The 22,067-nt window shown below is 43.1% G+C and overlaps 1 protein-coding gene across 1 annotated transcript in view; it reads left to right on the forward strand.

The window, feature by feature from the left end:
• The window catches only part of mafa (MAF bZIP transcription factor a), a 67,270-nt gene that overhangs the window by 5,582 nt on the left and 39,621 nt on the right, over positions 1-22,067 (forward strand). The window contains exon 2 of the mRNA XM_084540882.1: positions 4,009-4,074. Coding sequence (XP_084397008.1) covers positions 4,009-4,036 — 28 coding nt within the window. The 3' untranslated portion in view covers positions 4,037-4,074. The remainder of the gene's footprint in view (positions 1-4,008; positions 4,075-22,067) is intronic.

The following is a 22,067-nucleotide window of genomic DNA, read 5'->3' on the forward strand; positions in this document are numbered from 1 at the left end:
CCTGCGATGTAGAGATGATAAATCGTGAGTGCAGCTCCGTGCAGCTGTGCCAGTGTTGGGTCTTAGCATGCACACACCATGCAATTTACAGCCAAGCCGTTCTCCTTCTTCCTCAATTTATCTAATTACATCTATTTGATCCAAGCAGCAGCCCTGCTATATTTTGATATTTCATATTAACCACAACAATGTACGGAATGACTACAGAGAGAATAACTGTTTGCCTCCCCGCCTTTAAACTGTAGTTGCTATTTCAAAGACAAAATAATGTCTTCTTTACTTAGGCTTTGCCTCTATAAAGGGCATGCATTTGCATGGTGGGTTTTTTGATGTGTTTTGGGTGGTATGCAAAAAATGAAATTTTGGTTTCTGTTTAAGGCTGCTCTGTTAGACTCTGAAGCTTGTTTAGTTTGATTGTTTCCTCATTGGAATGGATCTGTTAAACCTCTAATGTCCATGCGCTAAAACTAAAAACACCACCACTTAGACACTAGAGAGGAAAACACACCAGCCTACATACAACAGCACAAACACACAACCATGTGGCCTGGCATACACTTACCCCAGCGTTTTTTTTTTGTTTTTGTTTTCTTACAGCGTATTATTCATTGGGTTTCTCCCTATTCTGCCATTTGATGTCATTCACTAAATGACATCTGTGTGAAGATAGATCTAATTTGCAAAAAGTTGTTATATCTGTTGTTATATATATCTTACATCTGTGGCACCAGAGCGCCATGGTTACGTAAGTGATAAAACGATCGATCTCCCAGTGATGCACTCATGAGGAACTTTGCCGCTATGCGGGCTGACAGCATAAGATGCAGCACAATGTTCACACAAGTAGCAGCATGCCAGTTGACAGAACCAAAAATGAAGGCTGGCTGGGGGGGATCTGACTTCTTACAGGCTTTAGATGGTGCCAAAGGAAGGGCTGGAGAGGACCTGTGTGTGTTGCTGTTTGCGTGCGACTCTGTATGTCCCAACCGTGGTCGCAAACTCATGCCAGTATGTAAGACACTGATTAGTAACGTGTTTAGATAATATGCAGGCTTGCATGTTTAAATGCGCGCACGCGTGTCTCTCTCGTCTCTGTCTTTTGGAGGAGAGGATGAGCAGAGGTCAAAAGTTACAGCGCACCAGGCCGCTCTCAAAGTCATTAGAGTAATCCCTGCCCCGGGGAACTCATGCTCATTTCCTTTGCCCAGAAGTCACTGAATGAAATGTACATGCACATCCGACACGGTGCGGTACACAGTAAATTCAAGACTACTCCCATTGCAATTTTTTTTTTCACCCACTTCCTGTATTTCACTGGTGTCTTAGTCACATTCTTGCAGCACAGTTTTCAGAAGCTTTAACAAAAGGCAAAAACTAATAGAAGTATTTGGAAGTGGAAGTACTTCTTATTTTTTTTTTATGTGTGAAAACAATATCATCAGCTAATATATTTTTGCTATGCGTGGATGGTTGTTTTTAAAGTACAAAAATAATAAAGACTATAGAGTACAACCGTTTCCATTCAGTGTGTAGAACAGGGCAGACATGGCACTTGATTAAAGCTCGGCAGGTTTAGCTTCATGCTGCCAAAAATATTTCTCTTTTCACCCCATGTAGCTGAACAGAAAGAAAAGCGTCTTGAGTCACCGTAAAGTATAAATAGGGAATGATTAAAAATTTTTTTAAAAATAAGACAGCCTTTGTACTAGCTTAACTAATCACAGCATTATAACAGGGATTGTCCGGTAGTGTCTGTGGCGGCCGTGATGAGCAGTTAATTTTATTCTCACACCCACATCATTCAAGCATTGTATTGTGGGTGTTTTAAAAACACAACAAAGCAACCAGCGGCACTAAAAGCAAAATTCATTGTTCCTCCTCTTAAATACCCACTGACTCAGACTGGGTGTGCTGAACTGAACCTTCAGCGTCAGTCTGATCAGATTTTACACTTTTTGATAAAGACGCGTATCTGAAAAATACAGAGTGAGTCCAGCTTTGTGTTTTTAGAGGACTGTCTAATAATGATAAGAAGAAAAAAGTCCTGCTTGCTTGTTTTGATCTTAGAAGTTTCCATGAAGTTTACTACATTCTTCCCTTCTGTTGTTTTTTAGCTTGTCATGTTTGCACGCCTGCAGAGTTGACGTCTGTCTATGTATACAGAATATAAGGGTCATTTTGTTTAACATGTTGGAAGCCCATTGCAGTACCACTGTATACAAATTTCTTTCATATTAATATAAAATCTTAAAGTTTGGTTCAGCAAAACAGCAGCAAAACTATGAGATGGAGTTAACACTAACAGCCATTCTATGAATAAATGGTGTGCTCACAGCAGAGACACAGACACAGCGTACATGAGAGAGACAGTACAGAGACACCCAGCCGTGCAGAATTAAATGTGCATCAGGGATCGGTTAAGGTACTTATTTTATCAGAGTGTGCTTTGCTCTTTCTATACATTTCTTTCTCTCTTTGTGGCAGAAAGGGTGCTTCAAATAGACATTAAGCGGATACACGTGGTGTCATTAGAGAGTTGTCCTTGAAAGACTGGCTGCAGGTTATGTTGGTAATGAGGTGGTAGGAACTTGCTGGGGTAATTTTATATGTCTGTAAATGGACCCAAACCAAGAGACTGTGACTTAAATAAATGCAGCGCCGTCTCTCAGCAGTGCCACTGCAAAAGGTGACACAGGCCGAAAAAACATATAGGGCAAATAATCATTAGAAGTGTCAAATGGTTGTCAGATTTCTACAAATAAAGATATCCAGATATATAACCAAAATCACAGTTTTACTCCAGTGTACATAATTTGTTATTGTATGTATTTATTATTATGAAATGTGGCGCTCCAGCTGAGGAATACACATGGGACACGGATCCAAGTAGAGTTCCGTCTTTTAGAGAGGTATAATAATCTATATTCAGCAATGTTTTTTGCATGGAGAATATTTTTCTTAGCACCTACAGTAAAAAATGACTCACAGGTGAAATAAAGACGACCTTATAACATACAGAAAACATTTCCATATATTTTTAACACACGATGTGCACCAACATGTCTTCCACCACGGAAGCGTTAATTCAGTTAATTCAGTTAATTCAGCGCAGCTCAACCTCCGTTTTCAATTTTCTTCAGGGCCATGAAGTTTACACTTAGTGATTTAGATGCAATGACGTGTGTTTCTGCTGCAGTATCATCAGGCTGCTGTTTTCCTGCTGGTTCTATGTACTTTGCAGCAGTGAGTTATGTGGCATTTATTTGAAAAGCCGATGATTTAAAATTTCCTTCACTGCAGCGTATTGGCAGAGTATTTCCACAACTGTCATTTCCCACAGTGTTTTAAAGGGAGCGTGCTTGGCATCGAGGAAAAGCTAAGCTAATGCGTTCACACGTGTAGCAATTTATGGGGGGATATGAATAACTGCCATTTGGTCAACATGCTTACCTATGTGTGTTTTACTGGGGGCGCTTGTGGAAGTTTCAGTGACGAGGTATGGGGAAAGTATCCTCCTCTGCTGCTTATTTGTCTGCATGATGAATTCCTTCCCTTTAAGAACAATTAATTATGTAACTTAATCAAATATGCAAGAATAGAGGCATTGGTATAAACGCTATTTTGCCTTTTCTGTGTGATGGCACACTGTTCGCTTAGATATTTTAGTTTTGTCTCTTGTGGTTACTGTGTTTTGATGCATGGCTTCTGCCTGTAGAATCTATTTGCATGCAAATTTTTACATTTCCCCTCCGCATCAAACGCTTACTGTGATACATGCACTGTATCTGCGCAGACAGACAAGGTGAGAGTGAATCTCACTCAGAGTGGGTCGACTTGTTTTTCTGTGATTGTTCGCGTGCGTCTGACAGAACGGCAGAAAGCGGCGCACACGCACTGGCGCGCACGGAGGAGGCAGAAGGGGGGAGAGCCGTTGACGGCACACGTGTTTGCTTTGATATTCATTTATCCAATCTGATAAGATTTGTCCGATCTCATTTGCTTCTGTAGGTCATCGAGAAAATTCCTCCATCTGTGATTTCAAGCCCCATTCCTTCGCGCCCTCGGATCCTTGAGGTAAAACCCTTTTTATTTATCTCTCCAACTTTTTAATGAGTAAAATTAGATCTGTCAAATGATTTGTTGAGTCTTACAAAATCCCTGAATACCTACTACTATACATACACAGCATATAGTAATATTATTCAACATGTGTTTATTTTCCTATTAAATCACTACGTACATAAATCCACATGAACTAATCATTAATTAGACTCTAATAGAGAGACGATACAGAGTGTTTTAAAGCATAATGCACATGTCTGCAAGGCTTCCATAACGCATACATAATGTACAGTGGTTTGTCAATTCCTATTCATATGCTTAAGAGCACACACCTTCTTCCTGTCAGCAATATCTCTCTACATCACATCACTCTCTTTCCCCCCACTGCAATAAACTTTCTATATCGGGTATTGTAAGCATTTTCATACCCTATCCAAATCCACGAAGGAGAAAAATCCCAGTCACAGACACACACAACACTTGCATTAAGTTTTCAGTCGCCCCGGATCAGCAGCACAATCAGCAGATTATAGCCACTCATTCAGATGTAAATTTCACGTTCAGATTTTGTCTTTTGCCTCGGGAAACAAGAGAGAGGAAGAGTGAAGAATGAGCTTCTAGGCTTGGAATCGATACGCGGAGACAGAGAGGAACCTGGGCAAATGTATGTTGCAGACCTAAACTGTTCCTGTAATGGTTTTACTGATTGTTCCGAAGCAAACCGCCGCGATGTGCTACGACACATAAGAATGAGAGGAGGCTGGAGCTTGTATTTGTGGCTTTCCTCTATCGTAACGTAAAATATATATGTATACGTGTGTGTGAGTGTGTGTGTGTGTGCATGTATTTGTATCCACTGTTATTTACTTGATTGTGTCTAAGTGGGGCGTGGGATCAGTAGCTGGCCTTTCTCCAGATCCACTTAACTTCAGGAGGGGAAACAGGACAAAAGCCATCAGGAAAGACAAGGACAAATCATCTTTAGATGAAGTGTTTTAAGTGCTCTGATTCTCCTCCCACGTCATCACCGTGAATTAGGTGCCCTCTGCTCACTGCTAAGGGGTGTCGAATATAAACAACGACGAAGGAACGGATGTTAAACGAATTAAAGTGGAAAACCATGAGGGTGTCTATCTTAGTCAGCCTCGTAAATCTCAGCTCCCTTGCCATGCGCTATACTGATGTTGCGCTCTGACAACCTGCCAGCTGAGCTTAGAGGGGCTGCGTGCGGTCTGGTCTGGTCGATCCCGTTCTTAACGGTTTCAACTATGGCAGACGATGCAGGCAGAGCCATGTCTTTGTTTTATGCAAATCCATGCATATGAGGAGCGGGGGGGCGATGAGCAGTCTGGCCACGTAGCTCCAGGAGGACAAGCTGAGTGATGGAGACGGAGAGCCAGGTCTTGGTGTCCTTGCCTGGGGAAAGAGTGTCCTGACTCCAGCCTGGACTGCCTAGACACTACCAGGACACAGTGTCACTGCGCCTCTACCGCACTAATCCAAGAGAAAAAGACTTTTCCAAGCAAAAATGTATTTACTCCACAAGATGTGCAGTTGGTGAGGAGATCAAAAGAGCTTAACGTTGGTATGGAGCTGCCAGTGTGTCTCACCTGCGACCGGTGAGTGCCTGTTATAAAGGGAGGCACAAAGACACACTAGAGTTCAGAGGCAAGCAGGCAGTTGAAGGACCCAGAATATGCTGACAAGGATAAAACACCAGGTGTGTCTATATGCACTGGAAGTGTGTGAAAGAGGCTGTGAGGAGGAGAGTGGAGTACAAATGTAGATTGGGGAAAAGCATGTTTGTGGGTGTGGCCAGTTCAAGGTTTCCATGTCTGCGCGAGTGGACCAATGCAGACTCTGAGAGCGGACAATGAACGTGGTTCATAGCGTGGTGGTGTGTTTCCATTCATACATCACTTTAGGGCCACTCTGTTATGTAAATGGCTTATTATGGTATTATTGTGAAGGTCATTGGTTTCTGGCTTTTTTAGCTACAGAATCAGAAACACATTTCAGCTAACTTACAGATTTGACTGTAAAAGTGCGTCATTGATTAATATTCCAAGCGCTAGGAAAAAGCCTGCTGTTGGAGTTTGTTTCCTCCCCGTCCCAAACATATCGGGTGGACATAACACAGGATTTCAGAGGAATTTGGAATGATTAGTTTAACATCATCTACCTCTTTTAATGATGAACTGTAAAAGTGTGGATAACTCACACAGCCTCTCCTCAAAATAAGCATCCATTTTGTGTATGTGCATTTGGCACCCTTTAAGTAAGTACAGTTCACATGGCCACACATTTTGGCCTGCATCCGGACGTCTGCAGAGGGGAAAGAACGCCATTAATGACAGAAAGGCAGGGCGGTTAGGGTGAAACTTGCTGAAGCTGTATCACCCAGACACCGCATCTCACAACAGCGATCAGTTTCCCATCCTAACAAGTCTCTTGCTTCCTTGTGTCAGTGTGGTTCATTTGTGCGGTAAATTACGTCTTCTGTATTTTTTCAAAATAGTTCACCATCCTCTCCCGCCTACCCCCTCTCATACCTAACGGTAACGGTTGGTCGGAGGCTCTTCTATCACAGGGAGCTCTATTTCTGGGTGCCAGGATGTTGGTCTCAGTCGTTGAGGGCAGATGAAATCGATCCAGATTGACCTGTCATGTGGAGGAGAAAATGAATGTGATAGAGGAGGGGCGCAGAGGCCACGGAGAGAAAGGGGGCAGAGCAGAAGTATAAAAACAACCTCCTGTTCCATATGGGTCAAAAGTCGAGGGATGATTTATTCAAGACTGGGTGTTATCCCTCCTTCCCCCTTCCTCCTCTATGCTCCACCTGCCTCTCGGAAAGGAGTGAGAAACTGGAGACTGCTCAGTAGGAGCTGACTATATTTAGCATCGATGACCAAAGACACTGTGGTCTAACTTTAAAGTTAAAAATATGGATATCCATGTACAGTGAGATGGGCACAGTTTGCGTCATTACAAGACACCCAGCACATGTCTCTCAGCTTGGGCTCTGACTGAGGAAAGAGTGGGAAGCTGCTCGTAGTTTTCACAGAGCGCGAAAGGCTAAATGGTAGCCCCATTCACTTTGAGCTATTGCACTTTTATCCTGCACAAATACTACAAACGATTAAATGCATTGTGTGTTATCATGACGACGAAGTTTTAACAAGAAAAAGTTTACTCCTGATTGTGAGAATAATGCTATGCAAACAAAGGAGGGGGGAAACAAACAAAGAGAGAAAGGAAGAGTGAGATTTATGGCTCCATTTGACTGTGGAGTGCTACTAGATTTAGCCCAGTGTGTTTGGGCAGAGCTCCACTTTGCTAATTATTTTCCTGTGGCAGTTTTCTCAGCATGGCGCTCCTTTCTCGCTCTGAGAGGAGAGGCGCAGCGGCGAGTGCTTAGTCAGCCCTACTCTGGGTGTGAGATAGTGTTGGGTCCCTGGTGGACCGTAGGGGAGGCAGAGCAGCATGGGACCGAAGCCATCACAAGGTGAAGTCTTTGAGATGAGGGCAGGCCCATCATCGGCCGGCAGTGAAGGAAGGCTGAGTAAAATACAAGTGTTGAATTAAGTTAGCGAGAGCTCTGTTTAGTATTTGTCTCATACAGCATCATGGTGTTTGTGGAGCTTGGATGCCCCGTGCAGAGGCTTGAAGAATCCAGGACAGATAGACGTGGCCTTAAAAGTGTAACACAGCACTGATAGTCTCTATGACTTGGTGGTTTCTGACTCGATCGCTCTGTCAATCCTTCAATTTTCTGTCTAGAGGAACCTGTCAGCATTCTGATCCTCTCTTCCCTCTCTATTTATACTCCAATGTCAAACTTGTCCTTCTTTCTGTCTCTCCACCTCTTTTTAGAGTGACACACGGCTCCTCCTCTTCTGTCTGCCCCGCTATCCTCCAAATGACTCTCCTCCCAAACAAACTTAGCTTCCTTCCCCTCGCCTCTGTTCCCAGCGTCACTTTCCCTCCCTCCCTCCCCGCGCCTCACACTGCACCTGCTTCCCTCCCGCTCTCCACTCCCTCTCCAAACGTCACTTTTCCCCCTCGTCTCTCCTCCTCCACTTCTATTCTCCCCCTCGTTAGCTTGATGAATGGCTTCACTGCGGGGAAAGTGCTGATTTTCATCCCTCTGTCTGATTTCTGCTGGCTGTTATTAATTTCAAACACTCAGAGAAAAGCAAGTGAGTCAATAAATAAGGAAATGAACACACTTCATCCTGCCATACAGCGGCTCTCACAGTCATTCACCCAGGGTGCGGGTCCTCTGTGGAGGCCAAGTCTGCATTTATACTGATAGAGTTCAGCTCCCCTCTTGAATCACAACATGCCTCCATATTTTTCAAAGCAAGAATGAAAGTCGCCCAGCACCACTGCATCATATCAAATGTTTCTGGAGTCTTTTCACCATCTTGTTTCACTCAGACAAACAGGACCGGAGGGAGACAGAATAGTACAAAGCAAATAGCTCTGAAGAGACTTGCTGTGTCCTCTCTCTCATCTTTCATCTTTCACACTACTGCGCCATTTAAGAAACGCATACAGAGAGCGACAATGGGAAGAGAGACCGAAAAGATGCAGGGAGAAAGAGAGGCAATGAGAAGCAGCAGCCTAACAGAGTTATTGCTGCACATTAAACGATGCTGTCCACACACTGTGGCTGGGGCTGTATGTCTAAGTGCACATTACTTACATTCCAGGCTTAATGCATTGTGTTTGCCTGTTAACATCAAACACAAATAGCCTCTGAGAACAACACAGTTCTCTCAATTTCTCGCTGTCAGACACGAACACTTGGACCAAAAGTTGTTATTCTCCATTTTATGCATTCAATTAAAATGTTAGGATATTTAATCAATCTGGGATTGCCGTAATGCATGCACAGACAGGGAAATTAAAGCCTAAGATATTATCACACTGTTTACAAAGTGTTAAGACAAACAGTCTGGTGGGGTATCCTATTAATACATGAGGTGCATACGCATGTCCTCAGTGGTGCTCTGCAGCCACAAGGCGTGTGTTTCCCTTGGCAATTAAAGCAATACTTGGTATCACATTAATAAACACACCGACTTCCTTGATTTGCTGATATATTCCTGACACCAAGTCTTATTTTGAGCCAAGTATTGTGGTTTGACAACTTTAGCAAGTAGCAGCATTCCCAGAAGGTCTGTTGGAGTCTTCACAGGCTGAATATAGAGCATGTGAAAATAAGTACTGATGGAGAGGAGATATCAAAACTGTTAGCTCGTGGTTTCCTATATCTTGTGAGAGATACTGTGTCAAGTTACAGCGAAAATCAAAATTTAACACTGATTAAAATGCTGCAAATAGATGGCTAAGATTCTGTAAATATTCTGAAAGCTGAATGTCAAGGTATGCAAAGTTTTGCTTCCTGAAGTGGTAAGATACATGCAGAGCATGAGGCAAAAAAGAGAGGAGAGGAGAGGAAAGAAGAAGAGAGGAGAGCTGTATTAGAATTCGCTGCAGGGGTAGTGGAGCCTGTATGTCTGCTTCATGCCTCCGTGAGCGCAGACATAACTATTGTGTTTACAAGGCTGAGTTGCTCTTACTGTTAAATTATTGGGGTGGGGGCGCGTTAAAGGAGGAGGAACAGAGGGAAGGGGTGGGGGGAAGTAAATATTTGTCCCTCTCCCTCATAGTTCTGGTTAACCAGGCTGAGGAATGCTCTTTGCTTTATAATTACAGAGTTTGGGTAGTGTCGCCCTTGGAGAGTACAGAGACCTGACCGAGGACGGCTCTCTGAAGACACAATGTAGTACAGGGGCCTTAAAGTGAGGAGGCTGGAGAGCGGCACACTCGTGCCTGTCACTACTGTCAAAGAGACATGTTTGGTTAATGGCCACGTGTCGGGAGGTTAATCTGTGGAGTGAACCGCAGGCCCGCCAGGCTGGACCAAACTGTGAACTTCGTTGATCACTTCGTTGTAGCTTTTTTTTTCCTCTGAAAGGTGTGAGACCCCTCAGTAAGAATGTTGTTGCAAAGACAAAAACAGAAATGAAGAAAGACCTGCACTTATTCTTTCGCAAAAAAAAACTAAGGAAACTGATGTGAAACCCCTTTGCTGAACACACGCAACATCTCCATTGTTCTGTAATTGTAATTTTGCTCTTCCTTCTTCCTCTCTGTGTCCTGGTCTTTAAAGGAGACTGATGAGTTCACAGCTGATAGTGTCTGGTTGCGAGGAGCGGAGAACAGTGTAGGATGACATTATCGGAAGTGGCTGCATATAGATGCTAAGACAAAAAAAAAGAAAAGAAAAAGACACAAACAGTAAGAGAATACTATGGCGTACTTCTCTCAGTATAAACGTCTGTCTGCTTGGATTACACTAATGACCCCTGACAAACCATAATAAGACACATGCATCCATATGGATACAAGCCATGACCAAAGGAATGGCTTTGTGTCTTTCCAATTTGACATTCCGCAACATGAGGCTCTTTTTAGCAAAAAACTAAAGCATCATTAGTTTTCTGTCATATCCTTAAACTAGGGCTGAAACGATTCGTCGAGTTACTCGATTAACTCGATTACAAAAATTGGTCGAGGCAAAAACTCTGCCTCGAAGCCTCGTTAAATTCCTATGACGCGCACTATACGCGCAGGGATCTGATTGTTCCACACGGACCGTTGTTTTGGAAGCACCTATGCAAGCACACCACCAGCGCGATACATTTTGAATTTAGTTGGCGCGATGGCGGAGAGTAAAGATGCCCATAAACGGCAAAAAATGTCTAAAGTTTGGGATCATTACATTCTAAAAAAAGGAAGAGAACAAAGTGCAGTATATATACTGCAAAGTAGACCTGGCGTACCACAGCAGTACAAGCTCAATGATCCAGCATCTAAACAGAAAACATCCACATGCTGTTTCACCAAGCGTCGCTGAAACAAGGTAACGTAACCTAAACCTGTAATTAATTAATGTTCGCTGATTTTAATCGCATACTGTATGTAGCGATGTCATGATGCGGTTTGACTAGATATGATGTTTAGCTTCAGGGGCGGAGTGGCAATCGGGACGACCGGGCCGGCCGAAGGATTTACGCAGCTGATCACAAATTGAGCGGCCGCGAGGCGAACGCGACCGGCCTGAGCTTATCAGAATCATTGACGTTACTAAATTCTCTGCACCCTCATCTCTCTCACTCTTCCTCACGCACAGCACGCGTTCACAAACAAACACACAGGTTGCTAGGTTACCCCAGAAATTATGTATTATTTGTTAGTAGCCTAATGGTAAATGCTGCAGGTGTAGAAATCTACATAAAACTGATATTTACTTTGATGTCAGGGATAGATTACAGCATGAAACTTGTTGTGCATATTAATAAATTAAATTGCTTTTTGTTTTACAGTAAGTTCGCTTAACTGTATTGTTATGTAATTGTTGGCACTGGCACTTTTAATGGGTAAATTGCAATACATGGGCTTAGTTTTGGAGCCAAATGTTGGAGTTGGAGTTCTCTGTTTTTTTGAGAAATAAAAGGCAAATGCTTGATCATTTTACAGCCACATAATTTTCGTTATGCATCATTTGTTTTGGTTGTTTAAAAACGTAAAAAAAATATCCGATTAATCGATTAATCGATCGATAAAGTGCTAGATTAATCGATTACAAAAAGAATCGATAGCTGCAGCCCTACCTTAAACCAATAGGTCACTGTTAAAACAAATGCATTCTTAACATACAAGACAGTCTGCCACAATTACTATTAGAGAGAGGGATGTGAAAGGAGGCTGATGGAGAGGGACAAAGCTTTCCCTCCGTCCCCGCGGCTGAAGTGGAATAGTTGTGGTGACGGGTTGTGACAGCTGAGGGAGAGAGGGAGCAGGAGGGGAGTATCACTCCAAAATCCCCGGGAAACAGAGAGGAGGAAAGAGTAATTTAGGATGAACTGCCTGCCGTATGCTCTCTCAAATCTCCCAAGCAGTCCGTTTTCGCTGTCTTTCTCACTTTCAAGCACAGATTCTCGTGTGAATAAGTCTTATTCTCTCTGACACAGACACACACACTTTAAGTAATAGATATTTATTCCATGGATTCTTTTGTTAAATCTCTAGTCCCTACATTATCATAATGATTCAGCCAATAAGTATTAATACTGGCTCCTTGGCTGGATCCCCGGGGTCAAAATTAGACATACGTCAAACACATATGCCACACTCGAATTAGATGCACACAGGACCAGCACACCGACTCTCATTTCCTTCCCTCGTCTCTTGATAGTATCCCTAATAGACCTCTCTCCCAGTGGCACACTGCTGTTGCAACATTCACCTACTATTGCTTTAATGAGATGTCTGTGCCGTTGTGTGTGCCAGTATGAGTGTGTGTGCATGCGTCTGTGTGTGTGTCTGAGAAGTCTGAGAAAGAAAGATGTTAGCGATCCTTGTGGCCCTGTTTATCTCCACCCTTGTGTTGGAGTAGAGGGAGGTCAGAGGCAGGGCTGCCTGTATCCATCTCCATTCCCACGGCTGCTGTCTCACAGGCACAGTGGTCACAGGAGGATGAAAAGACTATGGATTTTTTCTCCTCCTCCCTACACTCACCAGAGCAGGAAGATTAGACAGAAGATGAGCACAGCCTGGCCCATTCAAAGCAGCTTTAAGCCCAACACTGGAAGCGTCTGACCCGAGCTCTCTGGTTCATGGAGCACAAGTGAACACAAGACGTACATGCACACACACGCACAAATCGACTAAGACGAGAGTTCTTGGTTCACTTTTCGGGTTCAAAGCTTGGTCACATGGCGCCTGGATGTTAAACACTGACACTGTAACCTCTGTACATCAACACATCCCAAACACATACACACACACACACACACACACACAGAGGTACGCACACATACACTGACAGAAATAAGCACTCCCTCCTCAGCAGCCCCAGATGGAGGCTGACATTTGCATGTGCATAAAAAGATATTTTGGGGAAAACTTGATAGACAATGAGGTGAAGCGAGTCGGGAGGGAAAAGGAGGGGAGCCATATGGGGCGGGATTGCGAAAGTCAGAGAAACAGACGCAGGCAAACAGAAACAGGGAGATAAAATTCAAAGCTCTGCTGCGCTCACTAGCAATTAAAATAATTTCTGTATGATATGAGAGAGGCCTGAGCTGCCCTATCAGTTTCTAGATAAGTCTCCTCCTCCTCTTTCTCCTCCTCCTCTTCAACCACATGCAAGCGTGGCCCTGATGACTGAAAACTGACAGTGTACATTGATATTTGCTACCATATAGCTGCCTCATTTCCACTCAGTTCATTCGTAGCTGCTTAGCTTGCCCCTGCACAAACACTTTCTATATGCATGCACACACAAGCGTAAAGGCAGAGGCTGGCCGGCAGGCAATGCAAAAACTCTAAAATGGCAACAGACACAAAAAAATGAGCTCAAATTTCAGCTTTTCCAGTTTCTTGTTTAGTTCCACAACAGATTTAGCTAAATTTAGCTATTTATACGTCTAAGTGTGCATGTAGCTTTTATCGGTGAGCATCGTTCGTTTTAAAAAACCACGTAGGCTACCTTGTGGTTTTTATATATCTATCTCTGTCTCGCTGACTTCGCTTGGCGCCTCACCTGAGAAATGGTCGTTAAACATTAAGTCGCTTTCATTGAAGCTATGGATGGAAATTTTGATTAAAAGACAACACTAAGCGAAAGAGAGGAGCATTCACTAGAGAAAGTGTGGGCGAGCTGCGAAGCGAAACTAAACAGGGCCTGAAACTTAATGTTGGCTCTGCTCGTGGGGGTTACTTGCTAAGCTAAAAATAGCAGCAGATAAAACGTGTAGTGGGAAAACATGCAAACAACAAGAACTGCTAGAATTTTAGTAGCCCGAGTGACATGACGGTTGAAGAGTCTGGCATAGACTTGCGCATCTTTAACGGGACTTGATTGAGTCCCAGTGCGTTGCTTGGGAACAGTGGGGGCGGACGTTCTCAAAACACAAGTCGCAACAAGGCACTGCCAGATGTGTATGATCACAATTTAGTTTAGATTACATCAAACCTGGCTTGAGTCAGTCATGTGGGTAAACCGGTGGCTCCCCTAAGAAGAGATGCCACCAACTAACGAATCCAACATGAAGGCTCAACGTAGATAAATTGAGAATCCCCCTCGAGACCATTGGTAAGTTCCTCATGTAGAGTTTACAGTGGGATCCTTGTGGTCAAACTGTTGCTAACCGTTAATGTGATGTGACAACTGACTGCAGACTTTTTGATGCTTTACTTAAACAACGGTGGCAGGAAATGGTCAGTGGCAGTTAGGCGTGTGTCCCACAGTGTGTCAGGGACTCTGGTTTTCTTGTGCTTTGGGTCAAGTGTGAAACAGTGATCTACTGGTGTTGGCTCCAAACTGCCACCATCACAAAAGCACTGTGCGTGTGTTGTGTGAGATAGGAAAAGATATGACAAAGGAAGATAACCTTAGAGAAATAGCGCTGTCGAAGAACGACGGTTTGAATAAGATAACATTTGGTGTGGATTGTTGAAAATAATTCTGAGATGTGACCAAAGAATTGCGGCCACACATTTACAGAGTAGTTTGCACCGAAGTACTGAGTAGCAGAGTTTATCAGAGTGCGCATGTGGAAAGATTTATGCACAGAGCGAGGTGGCAAGGTGGTGTCTGAATCATTTGGGAGGTTTTCTGGTTGTCACGGACACACAGAGGGCGACGTTCCAGTGAACAGGAGGTAGGTGCAGTGACATAAGCAGGGCGCAGTGCCCCTACCATACACAATGCTTTCGCAACACCTACATATGGAGGGGTCAAGGGCATGTGCACACACTGGCTCCCACACACACATTTTATCGTGACGGGTAAACCGTCCCACATGAGGATGTGATGCATCTGTGTTGTCCATTTGACAACAAATTTGCCAGCAACATTTTTTTTGCATTGTTTCATTGCATTCTATTTAAAGTGAAATGCTATTTTTTTTTTCAGTCTGTGAGCAGATACAGTGCGACGCAGAGAGCGTCTGGTTCCATACACTTGGCAGCATCCTGCGCACACACTGTGCGAGTGCTGTAAATAGCCAGAGTGTGTCGTGCATCTCTGCTGTGTTTGGACCTATTTTAGAGCTGACACAGGAAACAGGGCCATTCTGACAGCCACCCTGCCAGCCGGTACTGCACACAGCAGCCCCGGAACCTTCTGTCACACACACATACACTCGCACACGCAGGCATACACACAGACAGACCAGATTTTTCCATGTTAACAACCTACCAGCGCTTCATCCGCCTCATAGACTTCTACGAATCATTTAATTTCCCTTTTAAGTCAACACTCTTTCTCTCTGCCCTGAGTCCCATCCAAAAAACTCAGAATGGACAGAGCTTTATCGAAAGCCCCCTGCGGCGTCACTTGGCTGTGCCCCTGTCCTCCACACATCTTCCATCTTGTCTGTATTATTGTCCATTTCAAACCTTGTAGCGCAGGGGTGATTTCACTTCTGAGCCAACCAGAATGTAGCTGTGTTACATATGCACAGCTACATTCTGCATAATGATAAGCAAAATGATATCTCTGGCAGAGGGGAGCTCAATTACCCAAGACACAGGTTTCTGCTTTCAGCTACATGAGACAGCTGGAGAGGCAGCGCAGACTACAGACTTAATTTAAAGTTAATTCATGTCGGTTTTGCTATTCCACCATTCTTTTTCTTTTTTTAATTTGTCCACCACGCTGATATAATTTAATTCTGCATCTTAGTAATTCATTCATTCGGTAAATATTTGGACAGACTCAGTGATACAGAAGCACCGACTCAGTGAGTTTAAACCTAAATGAAGCTGCATCTTCGCGATATGACAGCGCTAGCTCATTTAGAGACTGTTAGCATACAGACATAAACGCCTCTTCAAAGGCTGCAGCAGAGTCCCTCTCACCAGCCTCTCATATTTGGGGTGGAAGATAAATTCTGCAGGCTGCTCCTGCCTTCCTATGTAATTATGCGCACGGTGATGTGCCTTTACAGCCTGCCTAACAGTCGGAAATTATCTCCCGGAAATGAAGTCCAATTAATTGTGGCACTTTGCAAGCGTACGTGTGTGCAGAAACACTGTAATGACACTTAACGGGAAATTGGCTCCTGTTGAAATATTTAATAAATAACTTGTGAGATGAAACCACCTTGTATGACACTACTGGCAAACGTACCTCGTTCTTTCTGGTTATTTCTTAACACATATGCACATACAGGTGTGAGGAGTTAGGGTGTCACAGTAGACAATCATTTTAGATCCATACCCTGTAAACTTGTCACATGCAGGTTTGCCCTCATTGTACATCTCTCTTTCTCTCCTCATATGTCCTGCCATTGCCTACTGTGTGCAACTGAGTAAAGATGAAAATGTCTAAATATTCTGTATATATTGTTAAAAAAAGGCAGATAACGTCATTTTGAATTAGATACAGCTGCAAACTATCGATCTCGCCAAAAAGGGGGAAGTCTATAAAAGGAAACAGCAGTCTTTTAGGGTCAGCGACATACTGTGTCACGCCACAGCAGCTCTCTATTGTAGGGCGCACTGTGATGAGTCAGCGATTTTGCAGAATAGCACCTTTTGTTTTTGTCCCTGGGAGTCTGGGTGTCGTCCCTGGAACTACCGTCCAGACACACGCCATTCATGGATTTGATTTTTCATTTTTAATAGATTGAATTTTGCATTTTTTTTTTTTGCTTCTTTGACTTCTTTTTGTAGAAAATATTTAATATGTATAGAAAACAGTTTATAAAATGCACACCTTTTAACGGCATTGGGAGCATAATGAAAAGTATAGCCTTTAGTCTGATACTATAGGTGCTGCAGTGGAATTAGTTGATTGCTCGAGCAGCAGCATCTGCAAAGGGTGGATAAACCTTTCATTATTCACGTGAAAGGAGTTAATTCAAACACACAACCGTCTGATCACAACCTAAATATCGAATGCTTTGGCTGTCTAGGACAAAATAAAAATTGAAAAAAAGTCACAGGTTGCAGGAGTTTTACTGACAGTAAGTCACATTTAAAGCCTGTTCTTTTAAAGTTTCATCACGTTGGATTATGTTTAAAATAAAAATCATATGCTTTCAGTTAAATTATCTGATCATCAAATGAACTCTAAAGGATGTGTGTTCTTGTTCATTACCATGGGCATGCCTGATCTGCTTGGTTACACGTTACTTTTCTGGTCAGTGTGTGAGTGTGTCGACGCGTGTGCGCGTGTGTCTCTCTGGTTGCATAAGGGCCGACTGTAGACGCAATGAGCTCAGCAGTAAGGCACGTAAATGGCAGCGGAGGGGTATGAGTGTCAGCCGGAACGTGTGCTTGGCAGGCAGCGGCTATGCTATTAGCAAGCGCTAACAGTTTTATTATTAGAAAATAAACGGTGCGCTGCAAAACTCTGAATGTTATTAGCACCTCACCATCTGGGTCTGACAGCTGTGTTCAGCCACCATCATGGCTGAACTGCTAAAGGCTATATCTGAAATCTCCACTCTTTATCTGCAGCACTTTCACATTCATTCGTTGTGCGCCTGTCTGTGTCTGTCTTCCTTTCACTATCTCGCTTTCTTCATCTTGCTGCGTTTCTTGCAGACAAAGATACGAAGGTGGATAACAAGCAAGCACAGACTCATTTATTTCACCATTACTTACATATCAGGCTTAAGAAGCTTTTATTTTTTTCTGACTATCACTATTTATCACGATTATTGTTTTGGGGCCGATCTTGTATGACTATGTTTCATTAGTGATGGGTCAACTCAGGCTTATTGTCCGAACTTAGCTGTTAGACTTAAAAAGAAAAAAAAAGGAAGAACCAAAACCACAAAAAAAAAATGTGGTGTTTCCCACCACTGCTGCATCTGTTTGCTCTCACAGAAACACGGCCCTTTACTATTGTTCAACTCTCTGTAACACATGTTTTACACACAAACACACATCCCTAAAGGATGGAAACAATAAACCTTTGACAAAAAGGGGACACGCTGCTTGTGCTCGCTTGTGTGTGACCATGTTAACCTCTAAAATTTGTCGAGTTTCATGCGTGTGCTCCAGAGAGTGTCTGCAGGGGACCCTTTCATTTTTTTTTCGGCATGTGTGTTTTTCCTCCCCGATCACACAGCGTTGCGAGGCTTTATTTAAACAGATAACCTGCTACTAGAAGCCCCCGGCAGCCCCCAATCCTGCTAACTCCCCTACTTGCCTTCCAGACTTAAACAACAATCCCCCTCGCGAGGAGATACCTCCAGAAATTAACGCTCTTATTGCAGACACTGCAGAAAAGCCCACCCTCCGGTGCTTCTCTTTCTCTAGCAGAAAACACTTTTCTCCACTAAAACAGGCCAACCGATTCTAGGGTGCATCTCCTGTGCTCCACCTAATCTACATGCAGACGTACCTTCCTTTATATTTAGGGGCGTCGCTACCGAGCACCGTGAAGGACTTTGGACGGCATAAGAATCTATTTCACATATAGATGCACAAGGCTGCCGTGCAGGAATACGATATAGAGCAAGGAAATAGTATGTTTTCAATTTCACTGACCAGCTTTTGCATTATGCCGCGGTTATCTGCTGTCTAATTCTATTTATCTGAGTGTTATTTCATTGTCTGGTAGGCTGAGATACCGGCATTAAAACAAATTGAATGTAATAATAACAGATTGAATATAATAACTTATTTTCTATTTTAGTTTCCTTGACAAATTAATATGCAGTACATCAATGGGCTAATGCAAAAAGAGTGTTTGTAAAGCATTTTATTTGATCACAAACTTCTAATACAAAAGCAGCTATACAGTACTGGGCTGTTTACATGGAGTTGCTATGAGGGGGCAGTGCAGGTAACCATCTTGGAAATATGCATTAACATGAGTTGAACAGTGTTTCTGTAATTACACCTCTGCCTTCACAGCATGAATCCAGCATAAGACGGACATAACTTCTGAAGTTTGCTGGAGAAAATGCAGGTCATGCAAAGGCAAAGCTATGAATGCATGTTTTAATCGGATAGCTAATTTGAGCACGAACGAACAAACCAGTACGTGTCCGGCACGACATAAAAACGTCTGCGTCCAGCGCGTAAAGGAGCAGCTCTTAATCATTGCTTTTGGTGCGCAGATTACAGCTTTTGTTCTCTGTGTGGGTAAAAGTGTTTCATTCTTAAATCTTCAAGAGTAGTTAAAGGAGTTGAGAGTTGTTTTGTTTAAGTATGGAACTTGGCTTTATTTGGAATAATTATGGGACCGGATATCTGGATGCAAGAAAGGGAGCAATTTACAGATTTGTCTGTGAGTGAATACTTAGCAAATGAGTCATTCTGGCAGAAGAAAAAACTGATTTCTTTCCGAGCTTGTTGAAACCGTAACGCAGCACCGGCAGTAAGCTGTTATTTTGTGCATGAAGTGTGTGAATACAGTCTAAACAAACAGTTTGTGAAATGCTATCAAACACCTGGCAGGCAAGCACACTCATTTCGCTCCAGCTGAGGTTTGCAAAAGGACCACTTCGTTTTGATGGTGTGTGTGTGTGTGTGTTTATGCAGCTGAACGTACACATCTGTGTGCTACGTGGTTAATGCACTTGATTTAAGCCTGACCACAAATCAAAGTGAGGGTTGGTGAGCACCACATAAGAGAACAGAAATGAAGCAGATAAGTGTTGAGATCAAACAGACCATCCCCAGTCGAAAGCTCCCCTCGAGGGGCAGGAGGGCTGCGACACGCTAGTCAGGCTACGTCTCATTTAGTGGAGCCAGCGCTGCAACTGCTAACGAGGTGATAACACGGAGAGACGATAAGTTATTAGCAAAATGAAATAAGATCTCTTATGTCACTTTTCTTTGCTCTCTCTCTCACACTATGATACTCTGTGTGCCGCTGTGCAGTATTCAATGTTATCTTGCAGAATAAATTCAACGTGTGCAGTATCTAAACACAGACTGAGTTCAGTGCTTCAGTGACTGGATTATAAGTTGGTCTGAAGTGAGATCAGAGCTGAAGTGATCCAAACACGGCAGACAATGGGACTCGGAGGACAGATGAGGAATGGCATTGATGAGAGGTTTCTGTCACTGGGCTGGCTGGGAGCCAGGATCTAATGTGGACTGTGGAGTGTTAGAGTTTGACAAGACTGAACGCTGTTTGTCTGACAGCCAGATTACTGCATCTGAGCCCAGATCATATCCAGACCCCTTCCGCTTCTATCTTGTTGGTTCTATTTTTTTTGGCAATTTTTTCTCTTCCATCTATATATATCCATATATATGAACTTATTTTACTTGTTGAGAATCTGATCCTTAGCATATTTATCGTCTAGCTACAACACATTGACAGCACAGTCTCAGTTTTCCTTCTGCCTGAGTCAGCTGTAACGCAAGACAAAAAGCCTAAACACTGACATTCGCATAAGCACTGCAGCCGTGTTTTCATTACGTAGTTTTATACACAAACGTTGAGGGAGTGACAGTTGCGCAAAAACATGTTTAACGCTCACTTGCTGTGATTTTTACTCTTTTCAAAAAAGCTAATGCGTTTAGGAATGAGTTCTGACGAAGCTACGATTTTATTTTATTTTTTTTATTTTTTTGACAGTTTTAGTCACATGACAGGAAGGCGGTTTCAGCTTTTAGAGAAGAAGAGGATACAGTCTCACCTGTTAATCGTGAACCGCTGGTAAGCGTCGTTGTCATATGGTCCTTGCTGTGTGCATTAGAGTCATTGAATTTCTTTGCCTTCGTCTTCATACAGCATTAAACGGGGCTGAAGCCAGATGGCATAAAAGAATAAGTACAACTTGCCCAATTGGGAAAAAAAACCCTGATGCTCTCACTTTTTCTCAATGGCAAACGGGTCTTTTTTTCTTTTTCTTTGAAGCTTTTTGATAGTTGGCAAGCATTTTTTTTTTCTATTTTGGTATGCAACATTTACGTCTTCAACTCTGTTTATTACAGCCACATCAAAGAAATCTATACCACCACCTTCTGACAACATCACGCTGTCGAGTGAAGTCGCGCAAAACCATTTGATGGAAATTCAACTCATTGGTTTTTGTTCCTTTTTTTAAAACATTTCAAAGGTTTGCTTCAATTCCGCTTATCCGGATACACGTTTAGTAGAGATTCACATGTGCGGACACATCAGCCGTCTATAGCACAACACTGCTAAGCCATCCCCAGTTGTGCAGTGATCAGGTACCTGAGCACATCTGATAGAACTGTAGGAATATGTCAAACAAAAAAGGTCACCGCAGCCTATAGCGTACGATGTCTAAACTGTTTTTCTAACAGCTTCCACTTGTCCTAACTGTCGCCCTCTGTCATTGTCTAATTCGTCTCAGATAGTCACCATCCTTCTAGGAGCTAGGTTTTAGTCGACTCTATTAATGACAGTGTGGCAGAATCAAAGACAGCTTTATAACAGTTATTCCTCCCTACTGACAGCCAAATTGTTCTGTGGGAGAAATACCGACTTATCTTGTCCATTGTCCCGGTGGTACAAATTCCGCCACGGAGCAATGAATACAATAGCACACTTTTACACTTGAAATAACTTGCATTCAGCTCCTCTCTTTTGTGTTTTGCAGTGTAATGCTCTAAAGACATTTAGGGCTTCGAAGAGGATAGATGCGATAAGTTATGTCTGTGCAGGGGGAAATGTGGAGAGTGGGCGCGTGCGGGTACGAGGGGCGGTGTATGTCGTGAGTACTGCATTGAGAAAATGTTATTACATAAATGGACTATGCAAGACAAAGACTGTGATATTATCATAATTAAAAGTGAGCAGCGCCATATGGTGAGGGAGAGGAGCTGCACATAAACAATCAAATTGAAAGCCTCTCAGTGAAGAGAAATATACAAAATGCTCATTTTTCAGCCTAGAGTACTGACAAAGTCTAAACCTACACTTCCCTGTAACCTTCTCCTCTCCTCCTCCTCCTCCTCCTCCTCCTCCTGTATGTGCGTGTATG

Source organism: Chelon labrosus (genome assembly GCF_963514085.1).
Source record: "Chelon labrosus genome assembly, chromosome: 3".
Classification (NCBI taxonomy): Eukaryota; Metazoa; Chordata; class Actinopteri; order Mugiliformes; family Mugilidae; genus Chelon; species Chelon labrosus.